The sequence below is a fragment of the Pongo pygmaeus genome, chromosome 1, assembly GCF_028885625.2.
Source record: "Pongo pygmaeus isolate AG05252 chromosome 1, NHGRI_mPonPyg2-v2.0_pri, whole genome shotgun sequence".
NCBI classification, from domain to species: Eukaryota; Metazoa; Chordata; class Mammalia; order Primates; family Hominidae; genus Pongo; species Pongo pygmaeus.
The window spans coordinates 71,927,420-71,947,583 of NC_072373.2; the positions used below are offsets into that span (position 1 = coordinate 71,927,420).

General features: G+C 42.7%; 1 protein-coding gene across 2 annotated transcripts in view; it reads left to right on the plus strand.

Annotated features, from left to right (window-relative positions):
- Positions 1–20,164, plus strand: part of SEC16B (SEC16 homolog B, endoplasmic reticulum export factor) — a 67,918-nt gene that overhangs the window by 16,987 nt on the left and 30,767 nt on the right. Inside the window, exons 2-12 of one of the 2 annotated variants that reach the window (XM_063648425.1) lie at positions 1,986–2,057; positions 5,424–5,777; positions 7,458–7,570; positions 8,308–8,428; positions 9,196–9,304; positions 11,747–11,891; positions 12,539–12,690; positions 13,078–13,139; positions 14,513–14,648; positions 15,126–15,356; positions 19,101–19,198. In XM_063648425.1, coding sequence (XP_063504495.1) covers positions 5,482–5,777; positions 7,458–7,570; positions 8,308–8,428; positions 9,196–9,304; positions 11,747–11,891; positions 12,539–12,690; positions 13,078–13,139; positions 14,513–14,648; positions 15,126–15,356; positions 19,101–19,198 — 1,463 coding nt within the window. In that variant the 5' untranslated portion in view covers positions 1,986–2,057; positions 5,424–5,481. The remainder of the gene's footprint in view (positions 1–1,985; positions 2,058–5,423; positions 5,778–7,457; positions 7,571–8,307; positions 8,429–9,195; positions 9,305–11,746; positions 11,892–12,538; positions 12,691–13,077; positions 13,140–14,512; positions 14,649–15,125; positions 15,357–19,100; positions 19,199–20,164) is intronic. The other variant, XM_063648431.1, reaches the window with a different exon arrangement.

Below are 20,164 nucleotides of genomic sequence, written 5' to 3' on the forward strand. Positions count from 1 at the left end.
GCAACAAAAGCCAAAATTGACAAATGGGATCTACTTAAACTAAAGAGCTTCTGCACAGCAAAAGAAACTACCATCAGAGTGAACAGGCAACCTACAAAATGAGAGAAAATTTTCGCAACCTACTCATCTGACAAAGGTCTAATATCCAGAATCTACAATGAACTCTAAGAAATTTACAAGAAAAAAACAAACAACCCCATCAAAAAGTGGGCGAAGGACATGAACAGACACTTCTCAAAAGAAGACATTTATGCAGCCAAAAAACACATGAAAAAATGCTCACCATCACTGGCCATCAGAGAAATGCAAATCAAAACCACAATGAGATACCATCTCACACCAGTTAGAATGGCAATCATTAAAAAGTCAGGAAACAACAGGTGCTGGAGAGGATGTGGAGAAATAGGAACACTTTTACACTGTTGGTGGGACTGTAAACTAGTTCAACCTTTGTGGAAGTCAGTGTGGGGATTCCCCAGGGATCTAGAACTAGAAATACCATTTGACCCAGCCATCCCATTACTGAGTATATACCCAAAGGACTATAAATCATGCTGCTATAAAGACACATGCACACATATGTTTATTGCGGCACTATTCACAATAGTAAAGACTTGGAACCAACCCAAATGTCCAACAATGATAGACTGGATTAAGAAAATGTGGCACATATACACCATGGAATACTATGCAGCCATAAAAAATGATGAGTTCATGTCCTTTGTAGGGACATGGATGAAATTGGAAATCATCATTCTCAGTAAACTATTGCAAGAACAAAAAACCAAACACCACATATTCTCACTTATAGCTGGGAATTGAACAATGAGAACACATGGACACAGGAAGGGGAACATCACACTCTGGGGACTGTGTGGGGTGGGGGGAGAGGGTAGGGATAGCTTTAGGAGATATACCTAATGCTAAATGACAAGTTTATGGGTGCAGCACAGCAGCATGGCACATGTATATATATGTAACTAACCTGCAGATTGTGCCCATGTACCCTAAAACTTAAAGTATAATAATAATAATAATAAAAAAAACAAAACTTCAAAAAAAAAAAAAAAAAAGAAATCAGGAAGAACTGAGCTGCCAGGTTGAAAGACTTAGTAATTGTAGTTATGTGGGGCTGGGAAGGTAGGAAATGATAAATCCTAAACCTTTTGGAGTGGTGAGATCCCACCACAAGCTATTTAATTTTGTGACCCATATAACTGTTGTATGCCATATGTCTATATAGAATAATTAGAGCTAATTAGAATTAATTTTGGTTGGTGAGTGTTTGAAGAGTTTCATAATAACTCTAGAGATAATTAGAGATACTTTGGGATGTCACAAAATAAGCATTTAGAATAATCTGACTAGATGTTTAAGCCAGGGTTGTACAATGAAGGCTAGTAACAGAATGACAATTCTGTAATTGCAAGAATGCTGAATCAGTAAGTGAGAGTTTGGGGTTAAAATCAGTATGCTGCTAAACATGTTCTCTGAAATAAACCAACAACCCACCAACAACCTTTCTTTGTAGCATTTGCGAATTTCCGTGGTGTAAATACTCCCACCATGGTGGATTTCAAGTTTTCTATGGTTTAACAACCGGCTCACACAATTCCTGAATATTTAATAATCAGCTCTTATTAACCCTGTGCAAGGCAGCTAGAGCACACCAGTGTAATTTTCACTGAACTTCTAGGTAACTTTGTGATCTTGGGTAAATCATTTCACTTGTTTGGATCTTGGTTTTATCATCAAAAAAGCATAGTTGCTAAAATAACTTCTAAGGTCTTTTTGAAAGTTAACATTCCCATAATGCAGCTAGTGTTATAGGGCAAGACTAATGTCACAGTATATGCCAAAAGAGTGACATCAAGAACTTTTATAAATGTTATTGTGATATATCAGAACATATAATTTGATATCAAGTCAGTGTAATCATCACCCACGTTCCGATTCCTGCTGTTAATGTGTGTGTCCTTCTCTAGTTCCTCTTCCCAGAAGGATTAAAAACAACAGTGCAGCCATTAGAGAGCCAAACTTCGCAGCCCAAGAGTGAGGTAAGACACCATTAGCGGCTGGGCACGGTGGCTCACGCCGGTAATCCCAGCACTTTGGGAGGCTCAGGCGGGTGGATCACAAGGTCAGGAGTTTGAGACCAGCCTGGCCAACATGATGAAACCCCGTCTTTACTAAAAATACAAAAATTAGACAGGCGTGGTGGCACGCACCTGTAATCCCAGCTACTCAGGAGGCTGAGGCAGGAGAATTGCTTGAACCCGGGAGGTGGAGGTTGCAGTGAGCTGAGATTGTACCATTGCACTCCATCTCTGGGCGACAGAGAAAGACCCTGTCTTGGAAAAAAAAAAAAAAAAAAGAAACCATTAGCTACAGTCAGAGAATTCTACGCTCAGTTGCTGGGTTCTAGAGTCAGCTGAGGAGCTGAGAGAAAATCTTGTAGCTTAGATACATGACCCTATATGACCATGATACCCAAGAGGGGTGGTTTTCCTTGGACTAGTAAGGACAGACATGAGAGACTAACTTGTGTCTTTTATGTTTATGTGTGTCAAATCCTGGCCCTTAATAGGAACACAGTAAGCATTTGTTGAGAGAAAGAATAAACCATTTGGGATTTTTTAAAAGAGCAAATTCAGAATTTTAAAATATTAATTCAGAAGTAGTCATGTGCTTTTCTGCATTTACCTTAATAATGCAGAAGAAATGTATATTTCAAGCGCGAGAAACTACTTTCTTGTTATAATGGAAAACTTTTTAGTGCCTTCAGTTCAATATTGGGGATATAAATCTGCCTTCCAGCTAGACGACAGAATTTATTACATAACCAGAGCCCAATGGACAGAAATATACATGAGAAAAACCCACACTGGGCAAACCAGGTGTTTACTCCCACCAGTGAGCGTGTCCCCTTCCCCATGTGCCTCAACCAGTGGAATTAACTTGTCTCTTTGGAAAGGAAAAGATGATATTGATCTGCAAAGCATACTTACCTATGTATCATGTGCTGCTTTACCAATATTTCATCCTCGTAATGACCCTCATAAGCTAAGCATTGCCATTCCCATTTTAAAGAAAAAGAAACTGAAACTCAGAGAGGTTAAGTAACAGAACCAGCTAGTGGTAGAGCCCCGAGTTAACACCCCAAAGGTGGTGCTTTTCTCGCCAGACCAGGCTGCCTCGGGGCTTCTGGAGTTCCTCTTCCTGATGTCTCTCTTCTGTGACTGCTGTGAGAATTTGGATGGTTTCTCATGTGAGTGAACCTGGCTCAGCCCATGCTCAGGCAAACAGAAGCGCCAGTCTCTGACAGGGTTCTGAGCAAATTCGTCAAGTCAGGCGGGTCCCGGGCTGCGGTATCTGGGCTGTACTTTGCCCTAATGAATCAGCTCCATGGAGGCTGGGCAGTTGCAAAGGTAACTGACATGTTGCAGATCTGAGGGCCCGGGGAGTCTTGGTAGATGTGGCACCTGGACTTTGACAGTCTCCAAGAGGAGAGGAGGCACTCTTGGGCCAGGTCGCTGGAGCAGCGCTGAAGGAAGGTGGGAAGCCATCAGAGCAGGTGTGTGGGAACACTCGCTCCCTTCTTTCCCCTCTTTGAGCTGGACGTGCTGTGCCGTCAGATTAGGAAAGGCAAGATTGCCTTTACTGGGGCTAGGAAAGGTCATTTACTTGAATGTGTGAGTCTGATTTGTCATCATAGATGTAATTCCTTCATTTTGAGAATCGAAGGTGTTATTTATTTGGTGTCCTTAATCTGAGAACTGATTTGCTGGAGTTGATGTCTCTTGGCAGCAAAATGATGTGATTTCAGTGGAAAGATTGGGTGTTGCGCCTTTGCAGTTGGGAAAGGGCTGCCTAGTGAGACTATGTGGGGACAAGGAGAAAGCAGGTTTCTTCTCCTTCCGCTTACTTGGTCCAAATGGTTTTGAGTTCCACCAGCCTTCAGAAAAGGCTCATGTGCCCTTCCCTGTGTCTGGGACATTTGGCCTTTCCTGGGATTTGCTGGCAAAGGCTGTCGTTGCACCTGGTGTTTTCAAGGGAGTGAGATGACGTGGGAAGGAAGCCACAGGTTCCTCTGAGTTGTGAGTGACCTTGAGGTGGGAGGCCCCCTCCGCACCTTGCTCTTCTTGTGTGTTCTGCTGTCTCATAGCTCTTGGCTCATAGCTGTCGACCTCGGCTCCCTGGTGTTTGAGCAGAGTGACGTCTCAATTTCAACACCCACCCTTTTGACCTTTTGTTCTGATATGAATTTTTATATGAGGCTGGGACCTTCAGTGGTGGAAACAAGTTAACTGATTTGATTAGGTTGAATCTTGCAACCTAAAACAGTTCCTAAGGAAGAAAAAAAATTGAGGCCGACCTAGCCTGTGGATGCTCCTGACACAAGGAATCCCTGAGCAAGAGTAAGATCTGAGGCGTGCTTCCCTTTCGTGGGTGCAACCCCTGTCCCCCGCCACCCCGTGCTATGGGCAGAGGAACCTGGAAGGTAATCAGTCCTTGGAGCAATTTCCCTTTTTCAGGAATACGTGGGGGAAAATTAGTTTGATGCTAGGGAGACTTTCAGGATTTAAAATCTCCAGCCAGGAAGAATCCTGAGACATGGCCTTCTATTTTCTTACGAAAACAATCCCAAATTTGCCTCTTGTTGGCTCCTCTGGAGGAGGAGCAGGTATGACCATATTATATAGGTTCTAGTTCTTTGAGGGGGTTAATGTAAGGATTCAGAAAAGGTGCTTCTTGAAAAGGTCAGTCTAAATTTCTTTTTGTTTAATAAACATTTTCAGCCACTCATACTACCGTAATCTTTATCCTTGATAACACTACTATTTATTGAGCATTTTGACATGTTAGGTAACATGTTACGCACTTCGCATAGGTTATCTTTAACTCTGTCAATAACCTTGCAAGGTAGTCATTACAGTCTCCATTTCATGGGTAAGGAAATTGAGACTTGAAAAAATGAACTAACTAGTTAAGTGGCAGAGTTAGGATTTGAACTCTGATCTAGCTCTCTGCAAGACTCACTCTGTTTATGATACCACAGGGCCTCCACTGTAAGTGTTAAATGAACACTTGCTGGGGGAATATGTGAAGAAACATCAACTGGGATTCCTTGATAGCATTTTTAGCTGTACCTATTACTGTTATCTGTCTCTCATGCCTCCCCCATCTGTCGTTGTTCCAAATGTACTTTTTAATTTTTTAAGCAATATCAATATAATTGTCTAGTCTGTTATTTGCTTCATGTATTTGAGATTTTTTCTCAGATTTCTCTGTATCCATGACCATATGGTTTGTTTTAGATAGATTTCGAGGACCATAGCTGCTCTTTTCACAAAACCTAATCAACCACTCTGTTTGGATATACGCTTCAAGTGATGATTTTTTCCTTTTTCTTTTGTCTGCAGGAAGATAAAATAACTACACAACTTACTCAAAACCCAAGACAAATTCAGAGAGTCAAGGATGGAACTTTGGGCTCCCCAGAGGCTGCCCCAGACACGAGGGAAGGCCACAGCATCCTCAAAGGATCCAGACCGAGGGTTTCGGAGAGATGGACATCATCGGCCTGTCCCTCATTCTCGGCATAATGGAGAGAGGTTTCACCAATGGCAAGACAACTGTGGAAGCCCCCAACCACAGCAGGAGCCCAGGGCAGACCATCAACAGCCCCATTATGCATCCAGGCCTGGGGACTGGCATCAGCCTGTGTCCGGAGTTGACTATTACGAAGGTGGTTATCCCAATCAGTTGTATTCAAGGTATGGCTTTAGGGCTTGGAATGAATGCAACTCTCCTAAATGCATATGAATAGGTTGTTCTTTTCCTTCTTCCTTTTCCTTTCATTTTTCTCCCCCTTTTTTCTTTTTCCTTCTCTACCTTACTATGTGGCTTTAGCTAAATCCTGTCCTCTCCCAAATTTGTTTTTGATGACTAAAGATAGTATTTCTCTTCTGCTTATCCCCTAGTGGAGCTTCTTAAAGAAGCCATCACAAATGCCACTGGGTATGGGGGCTTGCGGGGGCAGTGTAGAGGGTAGAAAAAGTGGTGAAATTCAAGACAGCAGATGGAACCCTCTTGCTCTGGGATTGCAAAAGGTCGTATATGTAGACTATGGAAAAGCTTTTCTTGGAGATCCCTATAAGGAGTTCCTCATTGTCATTGGACCACTCTGCCTTGGGATTAGCATGACACTACCAGCACCAAGAAGAGTCCTAGTGCCTACGACAGTACCCGGAATGGAACAGGCATACCAATAATCTATACTGAATGAATGGGAACTTAAAAAAAAATTGACTTTAGGGAAAGCAGATAGAAACCTGCAGGCTCCAAGTTTGGAAGGAAGAGGTTGCAGTGAGGTCATTCTATCCAGGTTGGAGAATCTGGAATTCCTGCTTCCCTGGTCTGTAAGCACTGGACTTAATATTTCATGGAATGTTGGAAGCCGTCTATGTTCTACTTCAGCTTTTCCAGTTGGGGTGATATTGACCTGCTTACAGATTCAGGGTTGAAATTATGACAATTATTATAAAGAAATTTATCCCTAAGAAATACTAAAGAATTGCTAATTGGGCCAGGCTCCTGGATCACGCCTGTAATCCCAGCACTTTGGGAGGCCAAGGCAGGCGGATCATCTGAGGTTGGGAGTTCGAGACCAGCCTGGTCAACATGGTGAAACCTCGCCTCTACTAAAAATACAAAACAAAACAAAAAAATTAGCTGGGCGTGGTGGTGCACGCCTGTAATCCCAGCTACCTGGGTAGCTGAGATGGGAGAATCACTTGAACCTGGGAGATGGAGGTTGCAGTGAGCCGAGATCACGCCACTGCACTCCAGCCTGGGTGACAGAGTGAGACTCTGTCTCAAAAAAAAAAAAAATTACTAATTGATAAAAACATTAATATTATGATGTTCCTCTCCCCAATCTTTTTGGATTGTTGAATTCTCAAAGAGAGGCATGTTCAGGACAGAGGCAATAAAAGCAATCAGACTTAAGATAGTCCAGTTTGACTTTTTAATCTCAATTCCATCTGGGATAAGCATGGAAATTACAGTGGTGTATTGGAGACCTAACACAGTCATCTCAGGAAGTGGTTTTCTCAGATAATATCAGGACAGAGTTTTCTAAGATAATATGTATGTATTTGGGGAGTGAGAGTTTTACTATAAAAGAGTTTTAAATAAAAAAGAGATTTTTAGAAAAAGAGTTTTAAGTAAAAAAAAATTTTACTATAAAAATTCTACTCTTGTTGTGCAACAAAGGCCTGACTCTTGCTCTGATTCTGTTTACAGGATCTAGAATTAACCATGGCTTTCAAGCAGATTCTAGGCTGGGGTCACAACTCTGTCCTCTGAACCTGTTTAGTCTGTCAAGTCCTCCATTGGTTTCTCTCTTTACTACCCTTGTCCTCAACTGACCAGTCTTCTTTGTGATATTTTAGGCCAGGTTATGAGAATTCATATCAGAGCTATCAGTCTCCCACAATGAGGGAGGAATATGCTTATGGAAGTTATTACTATCATGGACACCCACAGTGGCTGCAGGAAGAAAGAGGTATGGAAAAGTCTCCAAGAAGCCTCTGGGATTTGGGGATGGGGCAGCTGGTCTGAGAGGCAGGGGAGAGACCAAAGGAGCCATGTTCAGACCCTCACCTTGGGCATCCTTTCTTGGCCAGACGAGACCATAGCAGAAACACTCCTCCTAGATGTCCTGAGAAGAGATGTGAAGGAGTTGTTTTCCTTTGTATGCACAGGTGATGGTACTGTTACTAGCACTATGGGTAGTTTGCACTTCATCCACGTTTTTTCTCCTACTTTGCCTTATAGCCAAGATTATAGTCTTCGACTGAGTAACAGTGAAGTCAGTTCTTAAGGACGTCTGCTGGGTTATAGTAAGAGTGTATCACTTCACCCTGAGGACAGCAGATATGCACCCAAAGGAGTGTTCTACCGTATGCTAATAGGTATAGGGTGTGTCTTATTGGCAGCGTCTGAACTGCTAGCAAAGATAAATCTGTTTCAACATTGAATACACACACACACACACACACGCACACACCAATCCCCATCGTTGTACGATTGTATAGATCCATGCTAATTAGTTCAGAAGCGACTGAGAGGCGTCCTATGGACTTTCATTATTAGCTCTCACCTATCTATTTTTTCAATTTGGAAAATACGTTTTTAGATCTACTGTGCTCCAGGAACTCCTCACAGCTCACTACTATCTTTCTAAGAACTTTCAGAAACAGGAAGTGACCTATCTTGATTTTGTTTTCTCTGAGGGTGCAGTGCCAAGGCAAAGGAGTCCTTATATCTGGCACGAAGATTACCGAGAGCAAAAGTACCTTGATGAACATCATTATGAAAACCAGCACAGTCCGTTTGGAACAAATAGTGAGACCCACTTCCAGTAAGTGTGAAAGGAGAGGCCAGTTTGACATGATGTTGTCAAACTCAGACTATGTCGGGCAAATCTTCTGGCGTCTGATGCTGGTCTCTCACCTCCAGAAGCCCGTGTACCTTTGTTGTAGCCACAGGGATAGGGGAGTATCCCAGGATGGGCCTGGCCAGCTGTTAATACGGACCCTGGGAAGGGAGATTCTTATCACTGAGAGTCTGTTCCCAAAGCTGGGTGAATCTGAGTCCTGTGAGGTTCCTTGAGGTCTGTTCTAAAAGAGGACTTTAATTCTGTGTTGGCCTTAGAATGGATATGTCCTAGTAAAAGTTCTCATGATTAGGTCATGAGAACTTACCTGGCACTGGGGTGCTTCTCCTCAGCCTACGCCTGAGCCCTGAGAATGGGCCATCTCCCTGTGGTAAGACAAGACAGGGAAGAGAGTTTTGCCCAAGCATCTGTTCTGGTGCTTGCAGCTGTGGAATTCACCAACCTAAACACTCTGATGTAAGTCATTCCAGAATGTCAGGCTGTAGAGACCAACCCTTCTCATCAGGGCCTGAGGCTACTTCCAGCCACTGAGCTGTGGAACTCAAGCACTCCTGTTTTTCTGGGATTAGTAGATTGAGGTGGTGAGTGGGAGGAAAATGCTTTCTCCTATGGCATCCAGGCTGTCATGGCACCTGCCCACGCTTTGGAGCAGGTCAGCTTCCGGCGGAGAGCGCCTCAGCCTTGCTGGCTTGCCCAGGACCCCGCTCACTGCTCCTGTCATTTTGCTGCAGATCTAACAGTAGGAACCCTTGTAAAGACAGCCCTGCTTCCAACTCTGGACAGGAGTGGCCCGGGGAGCTGTTTCCAGGGAGCCTGCTTGCTGAGGCCCAGAAAAATAAGGTAACCTAAAGTGGCGTGGGTGCTGGAGACTGTGGCCATGTGTCGCAGCTGACACTGTCAGCAGTGGCAGAACAGGGCCCTTGGGGATGGATGTCCAGTGGCCAGCCGTCTGGAGGACCCATTCCTCCCCTCTTGGCAGAACCTCCGCCCATGCCTTCCTTTTTTCCCTCCTTACTGCCTCAGTCTTAGGCATCCGAGGCCCTGAACTGAACTCCTTTGCATTTTTGTCAAATTGACAGGATCAAGAAATGTCACCTAGCTCACTCCAACATACTGGGAAATAGATGACGCTGTCATCAGGTGTTAGGTGTTAGGGACCCCAGGGGACTAGCAATTTGGTTTAACCCAGGAAGTGGGAAATTGCTAGAATCTTTGAATTCAGGTTTGAGAAGCAGGGCTTGAAACCTTTTCTAACTCTTCATTCATCCCTTTCCTCTAAAAATCTTATTGTATGCACCAGCTGGGCCACAAAATGGAGATCTTTTTTACAATAAACTTTTATTTTAGAATAATTTTAGATTTGTGGAAAATTTGCAAATATACTACAGAGATGGGTTCTTTTCTTTTGAGACAGAGTCTCATTCTGTTGCCCAGGCTGAAGTACAGTGGCACAATCTCAGCTCACTGCCATCTTCACCTCCTGGGTTCAAGCGAATCTCCTGCCTCAGCCTCCCGAGTAGCTAGGATTACAGGTGCCTGCCACCACGCCCAGCTAATTTTTGTATTTTTAGTAGAGACGGGGTTTCACCATGTTGGCCAGGCTGGTTTTGAACTCCTGATCTTGTGATCCATCTACCTCAGCCTCCCAAAGTGCTGGGATTACAGGCCTGAGCCACCACACTCAGCCAGAGACGGGGTCTTAATTTTGAAAGTCTTATATTAATCTTGTCTCACTTATTAGGTTTGTATGAGGTCAATTTCTTTTGTATACTTAGTGCTTAATAGAGTAGGGCACATATTATTATGACTAATAGTAACAATACAATGACAGCAGCCATATACATATGTGCAGCACCTTACACTGTACAAAGAGCTTTACTTTTATTTTATTTTATTTTATTTTATTTTATTTTTTTGAGACAGAGTCTCACTCTGTTGCCCAGGCTGGAGTGCTGTGGCACAATCTCGGCTCACTGCAACCTCTGCCTCCCTGGTTCAAGTGATCCTCCTGCCTCAGCCTCCCTAGTAGCCGGGACTACAGGTGTGCACCACCACACCCAGCTGATTTTTGTATTTTTTAGTAGAGACGGGGTTTCACCATGTTGGCCAGGCTGGTCTGGAAATCCTGACCTCAGGTGATCCTCCTGCGTCGGCCTCCCAAGGTGCTGGGATTACAGGTGGGAGCCACTGCGCTTGGCCCAAAGAGCTTTTGAATCATTATTTTACTTGTATGCACACAAGATGTAAATTCAATGAATTTCTTTCTTTATTTATTTAGAGACAGAGTGTTGCTCTGTCACCCAGGCTGGAGTGTAACAGCATGATCATAGCTCACTGCAGGCTTGAACTCCTGGGCTCAAGTGATTCTTCCACCTCAGCCTCCCAAGTAGCTGGGGCTATAGTTGTGCACCACCATGCCCAGCTAAATTTTTTTATGTTTTGTTTTTTTGTAGAGATGGGGTCTTGCTATGTTGCAATTTGGGGTCTCAAATTCCTGGGCTCAAGTGATCCTCCTGCTTTGGCCTCCCAAAGTGCTGGGATTACAGGTGAGAGCCATCATACCTGGCCCCATGAATTTCTTTACACCTGCATCCAAGGGGAAAGCACGGTACCTGGAGCTAATAGGTGCTCATTAAACAGTCAACGAATGAGGGCCAGGCATGGTGGCTCACGCCTGTAATCCCAGCACTTTGGGAGGCTGAGGTGGGCAGATCATGATGTCAAGAGATCGAGACCATCCTGGCCAACATGGTGAAACCCCGTCTCTACTAAAAATACAAAAATCACCTGGGTGTGGTGGCACGCCTGTAGTCCCAGCTACTTGGGAGGCTGAGGCAGAAGAATCGCTTGAACCCAGGAGGTGGAGGTTGCAGTGAGCCGAGATCATGCCATTGCACTCCAGCCTGGTGACAGAGTGAGACTCCGTCTCAAAAAAAAAAAATTGTTTATGAATGAATGCATGAATTGCTTGAAGTATATGGGGCAGATATGATTATATCACAGATGAAAGCACTGAGCTCAGAGAGCCTAAGTCACGTGTCCAGGGGCACAGCAGCTAAGACAAAGCTGAGATTTCCATTCAAGGGCCCCTGACCCCAAGGCCTGCACTCTTTCCATTGGGTCATAATATATCCTTTGGCAAATGCCTATCAACTAGATTATCTCTTTTTATCCTTTCAACACATCCACTTTCACCATATGTATTTTGTTTCTTTGAAGGAACGCTTGAGAAGACCAGCTCTCTGAAACTTCTTCCTATGTGTTTTTGTTTTTAACTTTCAGCCATCATTGGCTACTGAATCCAACCTTCTCCAGCAGCGTGAGTCTGGTCTCAGCTCCAGCAGCTACGAGCTCAGTCAGTACATCAGAGATGCCCCGGAGCAGGATGATCCCTCGGCTTCAGCAGCTTGGAGTCCAGTTCAGGCTGGTGGGTTCTAAAATGATCAGGAGAGTTGGTTGAATCTGATGTGGAAGGGCTGGGTGGCAAGTCTCTGGGAAAGTCAGCCTTACAATGAATCATTGTCCACCTCATTTGCTTATGTAGGTCTCCTGGGCAGAGAGGTCAACTTTGGTTCCAGTTTCTCTCTTTTTGCTTGTAATAGTAATTGCATCATAGCTGATTCCTGGAAGGGAACAGTGCCCCTATCCATTACCAGGTTGGGAAAGGAGGCACTCAGTGGTGCTTTTAAGAAAGGGAAGACCAGAGAGAATTAGGAAAAGCAAAAGCAAGATGCAAAGCGTCATTCCTTTGTCTGGATGTAGGAACTTTGTCGTGAGTATAGAGGCCATGAAAGCCAGAGACTCCTTGGCCTCTCAGCATCACTGAGAGTCTGGGCTGAGTGCATTATCATTTGGACTGAATCATCAAGCCCATGCATTGTATTCTGACACATTCTCAGAGGCTTAAATCTGACTGGAGCAGGGAACATGGGCTTCTTCTAATTACACAACCCACCCAGAATCTTATTTTGGTTCAGGCAGAATTTGGGCAGAAATACGTCTGTGGCATATTCCTAAACTAAAGAAAAGTGATGGAAGTAACGCTAACAATGTCCATCTGTGTCTGTTGGTCAGAGGATGTCTCCTCAGCTGGTCCCAAAGCACCCATGAAGTTCTACATCCCTCATGTTCCTGTGAGTTTCGGGCCAGGAGGTCAGCTGGTGCGTGTAGGTCCCAGCTTTCCCACTGACGGGCAAGCAGCCCTTGTTGAACTGCACAGCATGGAGGTAAAGAAGACCCAGTGTCCCTGGAACGCCGGCACACTGCTTACCCAACTACTCCTAACGTGCTTACCTTGCTTTCCTGTGCCTGAGTCGGGGCATCTCCAGGAATGGGATGCTCTTGTGGGAAAGTGGGCCATGTACCCCCTGGATTAGGAGGGTGCGGGAATGGGTGGGGCTTTTCTCTGAAAGAATTGATGCTAGAGTTATGTTTTTCCTGAGATGTCAATGTCTCATCTTTAGCAACAAGATTCACTTTTTTCTTTCTGCTTTCTCCACAAGGCCTTGAGCCACATCCTAGCCCCATGGCCCTGGGGTCTGATACTAGACTTGACTGAAAGGGGCCTAGGGTGGACACAGTCTTAAACACAAAATCTGATTGTTTTATTCCAGGTTATTCTTAATGATTCCGAAGAGCAAGAGGAGATGAGAAGTTTCTCAGGACCCTTGATTAGGTATAGTGCTGTAAGAGCTGCTGAGTAAGAGCTTTTGAAACCTAGAAAATCTTCCTGCCCAGATCAGCATTTTGGAGATTTGTTCTTGGTTTCCTTGGAAAAAAATATCTGTCCTTGTTGGAGTGGAATTCTCTGTGCTGCAAGATAGAACCAGATGTGGCCTGAGTCATTTTGACAAGCAATTCAATAGTTGAAGGACAGAAAGAAAAATTAGCATGACAGTTTAGAAATCTAAAACCAGTTCCATTATGCAGAGGCTGCATAGTAGGAAGCTTTAGTGTTCCGTGTGCTTGATAGATGTTAGTAGAAAAGTGGAGCATCGCCTGGGAAGTCACTGACAAGTGGATCATAGCAGAAACAATTCTTGTAACAGTGGCTTTTTCCTGGAGAGGTAAATAAGATCGGCAGTGTTCAAGTTACAGAACAGTGTGCAAGTGAGCCCTCTGCAGTACTGAACTAGGACTGCTTTTAAATGTCTAGTTATATTTCTGATAAATGTAACTCAGGGCATCTTTGTTGAGGAGAGAGTCCTTGCTGGATTACAGCCCACGTGGGTCTCAGGCTCAGGCATCTTACTGACTAGGAATACCATGGTGGACAGGTCAGTTAGCCCTCTCTGAACCTTAGTTTTCCCCCTGAGAAATGGTATAACACCTGCTCTCCCTACCCGAGGCTTGTCTGTGAGTCTCAAGTCAGATTATGCACATGGAAGGTATCATCACTACTATATAAATGTATTCCTCATATGGCATTTGACAGTTCCCTCAAGTAAAAATGAGTGTTATCTCTGTTTCTTACACACAGGTATACAGATATGGGGCAAAAAAGCGAGTTGGGTATTCAAACACTGGGGTAGTAAGCCTAACTTGGCTTTGATGTTATTGGATAATCTTAAGCAAATCATAATGCCAATCATATCAAACACTTAATATATGCCACTCAGTTTTTTAATTCCTTTTTGTATGGAGGTAGGTTCTTTTACTGTCCCAATTTTAGGGGACAAAGCTGGGGCTCAGGGGAGGTAAGAAACTTGTCTAAACAGAGAAGTGGCAGAGGCAGATTTAGACGCAGGGTTGTCTGACTCCAAAGTCTACTTTTACTTGCTATCCTGTGCAGTGACTTCAGGTCTCTGAGCCTCCATTTCTTCATCTATAAAATGGAGGGGGTGCATGAGAGAATCTCTGAAATTTCTTCTTGTTCTATAAGAAAATAACTATCCTATAGCTGTAGACTCATTACCTTAGCTCTGGCTTGTCAGATTTCTATCTCAACCACAGCCCAGCCAGCACTTGCACACTTAGGAGGAGCCTGGGGTCCGAAACAGGGAAGTGTCTGTCTGCTCACTCTTTGCTCCCTAAATTTTTTCCATGTAGGGAAGATGTACATAAGGTGGATATTATGACATTTTGCCAGCAGAAAGCAGCTCAGAGCTGCAAATCTGAGACACTGGGGAGCAGAGACTCAGCTCTACTGTGGCAGCTCTTGGTTCTCCTTTGTCGCCAGAATGGGGTAAGTTCTGTTTTGGTGGGAGAGCAGGTGCAGGATGAAATTTAAGTCTTCATGGGATAGATAAGATTATGTTTATGACATGATTATGAAAAGCAATATTAAAGAAGCCACAAATTGCCCCAAGGGAAAAAATTGCTCAAATGTCAATGCCAGTTTGCTAACGCAGATCTTCCTTGATGATCTTCTTCCTTGGTCTGGGAATATTGTACAGTTTCTGGGTTATTGCACCAGCCAGTTAATATACCTGTGAAATTGTGAATGTTTCTGGTAAGCTTTATGGCTCCTGACAGGCAGAAAACAACCATGATAGTGATGCTGAAGTCTGAAATATAGCAGTCTAACAAAGGACTGCCTTATGTTTGCATAATTGGCTTCCTTGTGAAGAAGGCAGGCTCCCTGGTGCCTTCCTTCTCCAGCTAGGGTTGCCAGCCTGAGGACTCATAGGATTCTCCCCAGATGATCCTCTTTGCCTTACAGTCCATGGTGGGGTCTGACATCGCTGAGCTGCTAATGCAAGACTGCAAGAAGCTGGAGAAGTACAAGCGGCAGCCCCCTGTGGCCAACCTCATCAGCCTGACCGATGAGGACTGGCCAGTGCTGAGCTCTGGGACCCCGAACCTGCTCACAGGAGAGATCCCCCCCAGTGTGGAGACACCGGCGCAGATCGTGGAGAAGTTCACTAGACTGCTCTACTATGGAAGGAAGAAGGCAAGTATGACCTTCCTCCATACTTGTTTTGAAAAAGCAATCACCATCCCTCTCCACCACTCACCCCTGCTCAAATTATGTGAATAGTATATACCCATTTCAGGGAGGATGCAAGAAGTTCAGAAAGACACAACAAAGAAAATGAAAACACCCATAGTTCTACCACTAAAAGACAATGAACTATTAAATGAAATAAGCCAGATACAGAAAGACAAACTCACATGTTGTCACTTATTTGTGGGATCTAAAAATCAAAACAATTGAACTCATGGAGGTAGAGAGTAGAAGGATGGTTATCAGAGGCTGGGAAGGGCAGTAGGGGAGGGTGGAAGGGAGGTTGGGAGGGTTAATGGGTGCAAAAAAATAGTTAGAATGAATAAGACTTAGTATTTGATAGCACAACAGGGGAACTACAGTCAATAATAATTTAATTGTACATTTAAAAATAACTAAAAGAGTATAATTGGATTGTTTGTAACACAAAAGATAAAGCTTGAGGGGATGGATGCCCCATTTATCAGGATGTGATTATTATACATTGCATGCCTGTACCAAAATATCTCATATTTTTTACTCCATAAATATATATACCTACTATGTACTCATACAAATTAAAAATAAAAAAGATAATACCTGTTAACATTTTGATATATTTACTTCCAGCATTTTTCCATGCATATATATTAAAAAGAAAATAAAATTGCATATACAGTTGTTTATTTCTCTTTTTAAACTTAAGATGATATGGTAAAATACCCTCATGGCATTATATATGCCCCAATAGCACCGTTTAAAAAATAGTTATACAATATTCCATCATATTAATGTATCATATTTTATTTAGCTATTCTACTATTATGGAACATTTAGACTATTTACAATTTTGTCAACCATTATAAATTATACCATTTACACATCTTGTTACGTAAGTCTTTGCCTGATCTTTTAAGTTTTTTAGGGCAGATTCCTAGAAGTGGAATTATTGGGTATATAAAGGGCATGCACTTTTAAAAGTTTCTTTATATATACACCAAATTAATTTCCAGGAAGTTTGTTTACAAATACTCCTGCTGCTATATTTAAAGCTTCCTATCAATATTGAATACAGATGCTCCTTGACTTACAATGTTTATATCCCAATAAACCCATCATTAAATATAAAATATCATAAGTTAAAAATGCATTTGATACACCTAACCCAACATCATAACTTAGCCTAGCCTACCTCAAATGTGCTCAGAATGTTTACCTTAACCGACAAAATCATCTAACCCAGAATCTGTTTTATAATAAGGTGCTAAATATCTCATATAATTTATTGAATATGCTACTGAAAGTGAAAAACAGAATGGTTGTATGGGCACTTGAAGTACAGTTTCTACCAAATGTGTATTGATTTCACACCATTGTAAAGTCAAAAACTCATAAAGCAGGGACTGTCTGTACTTTAAACAGATGAAGATTGATTTCTAGCTTAATTTTGAAGTTGAGATTATACTTTACAAAATTCATAAAAATTTAAGTATTTGGATAGATAATTAAAATCAATTTGAATCAATTTAATTCAAAAATTAAAATATAAAAAAGATATACTTGGGAAATGATGCTCCCACCCCCAGTCACCCAATTTTTCTCTCTGAAATAGCCAGAGAAATTTTATGCATATATTGTTATTTTCTCTTTTCTAAAAAATAGCATACTGTATACCATTTCTGTACCTTCCCTTTTTCATTTTACAAAATACCTCAGAAAACACTCTATATTAGAGTTGCCGAACTTTTTCTATAATTGGACAGATGTAAAAAATGTAAAATGTAAACATTTTACATTTTGCAGGCCATGGGGTCTCTATTACAACTACTCAGCTCTGCCTTTATAGTGTGAAAGCAGCCACAGAAAATATGTAAATGAATGGGTGTGGCCGTGTTTCAGTAAACTTCATTTATGGATATAGAAATTTGAGTTACCATGTAATTATAATGCATAATGAAATTAAAAAAATTTTTTTCCAATCACTTAAAAAGGTAATAACTATTCTGAGGCTATGGCGGGTACCAAAATAGGCAGTGTACTGGATTTGGCCTTTAGGCCATATTTTGCTGACCTCTGCTCTATAGCCTATATAAATACCTTTCTCATTATTTCTTATGTTGACATAGTTTTCTACTGATAAATTATTAATTTAACTAAACCCCCTATAGCTTGACATTAAGAATACTTCCAATCTTTTGCAATTACAGTATTGCAATGAATAATCACTGTCATTTTGCCCAGTGTGAGAGAATATATGTAAGATAAATTTCTAGAGGCAGAAGTGTTGGGTCAAAGGATATGGTTTGTAATTTTGATAGATATTGACAAATGGCCTTTTAGAGGTTGTGCCAATCCACTCTACTAGCAATGCGAAAGAGTGCCTGTTTTCCTACATTCTCACCACAGTGTGTTTCAAACTCTTTGATAGGTGCCAATCTAAGAAGTGAAAAAATGCTGGGCATGGTGGCTCGTGCCTGTAATCCCAGCACTTTGGGAGGCGGGCAGATCACTTGAGGCCAGGAATTTGAGACCAGCCTGGGTGACATGGAGAAACCCTGTCTCTACAAAAAATACAAAAATTAGCCAGGCATGATGGCATGGCCTGTAGTCCCAGCTACTTGGGAGGCTGAAGCATGAGAATCGCTTAAACCTGGGAAGTGGAGGTTGCAGTGAGCCGAGATCATGCCACTGCACTCCAACCTGGGCAACAGAGAGACACTGTCTCAAAAGAAAAAATTATCAGCTAATTTAAATTTTTTTGTAGATATGGGGTTTTGCTATGTTGCCAGGGCTGGTCTCAAACTCCTGGGCTCAAGTGATCCTCCCCTTCCACCTCCCAAAGTGTAGGGATTACAGGTGTGAGCCACTGCACCGGGCCCGCATTTCTCTTATTGAAATGAATACGTTCAATTCAATTCAATTCAAAATGAACTCAATGGAGTTGAATATTTTTTAATCTGTGAATTTTTTTGTCATCGATTTTCTGCATTTTTCTATTGAGTCTTTGATCCTCACTTACTGATTTGTTGGAGCTCTTTGTGTTTTTAGGGCTTTCTGTGCAAAATTGTAAGTTTCTGGGGGTCATATTTAGAAAGGCTTTTTCTACTTCAAAATTAATTTATAAAAATGAAGTACTTTTGTGATTCATTTTTACATTTAAATATTTAATTTCTTGTTTTTGTATATGATATCTTTTATTTTTTTAATTGACAAAAATTGTATATATTTGTGGTATACGACATGATATATATGTATATATACACACACACTGTGGAATGGCTAAATGGAGCTAGTTAGCATATGCATTACCTCACATATTTATCATGTTTTTTTCTAATGAGAATACTTAAAATCTCCTCTCTTAGTGATTTTCAAGTGTACTATACATTGGTATTTACTGTAGTCGTGACGTTCAAGTGCTACGAAACTTTTGCTAAAGAGATGAGGCTAACTGGCAACCACGTCTGACGGGAAGCTGATGGAATAGCACAGTGGATTTTGATAAAGTGAAGGCTGGTGAAGGTGACATCCTACAGAAAAATACTGTGCTAGCTACAGTCTACTTCCTGGCTGTTCACATTCTTATATGAGGCTCTAAGAGTTTTCTGGAAGCCCAGCCTCCGCTGCTCAGGATGCAGCAGCGCCTAAGCACAGGAACTTGTGAGTGGAAGGTGGGAAAGGCACTCTTGAATGTGATGTTTTGGTTTTCAGGAAGCCTTGGAGTGGGCCATGAAGAACCACTTGTGGGGCCATGCTTTGTTCCTGTCCAGCAAGATGGACCCACGGACCCACAGCTGGGTCATGAGTAGGTGAGTCGGGACTTAACAAAAGAGGCCAGTGGGGCAGAGAGGCCTCCTCACCAAAGGTGGAGGATGAGCATGTGGAGAAATGCCAGACGTGCTAAGGAGCCTCACACTCCAGGGATCTTTCCGTGTTCTCTTTTCTGAGCTGGACATAGCATTTCTCTGTTTTAGACACATACATTCTTTCTACCTGCTAAATTGAGTAAAAAATTTTAGTAAAATTGCCCAGGGTGAGAGTTTCCAAAAATTAAGTAGGTTTTTACATTGCAGTAGCCTTCTCTCTTTGGGAGGGGCTGTTCCAGCTAGTTCTGGTAATGAGGGGTAGGTGATCACTTCCTTAGAGCCTTGGGACTGAGCGTCTTTGATGTAAGCAGTTGTCTACTGCTTATTCTTGTGATGAGGTTCTGGATACTGAGAGTAGGGTGGAGGTGTGGGGTAGCAGGGTCGTGAGCTGTGGTAGGAAAAGGAGTTTTAGCACTGGCAGTGAGATCCAGAAGTCTGCATTGGCGGCAGTGGGAGGTGTTGAGACTGAAGGGATGTGCTTAGTCAGAAATGACGCCAGCACACTGTGATCTGGGTGCCAGCGTGGACCAGGAAAAATGCCCAAATGAGGATGAGCTAGGGATGGAAGCAAGGATCCATAGCCAGGAGTTTGGAATAAGGAGATGAAACAGAGTGAAAGAGAGCCAGGATCAAATGGAGGTGGCAGGTATAGGGGTGCTGGATGGAGAAGGGTTTCTGAATAAGTCCTTCAGGCTCCACCTAGCATCCATGGGTCGGCAGGGACAAATGTGGTGGGGGGGTGGTGAGGGACCCTCCTTTAAGGGGCAGACTTGGGTCAGACAGCAAGAAAGATGCTACCTCAAAGTGTTTAGCTTCTAGTGCTGGTTAAAGCTGTGAAGCTATCCTCTCAGCTGAACTTATATTTGAATTGGCCATTAATCCTGTTGAGTACAGGTTGAATTAGAAGAT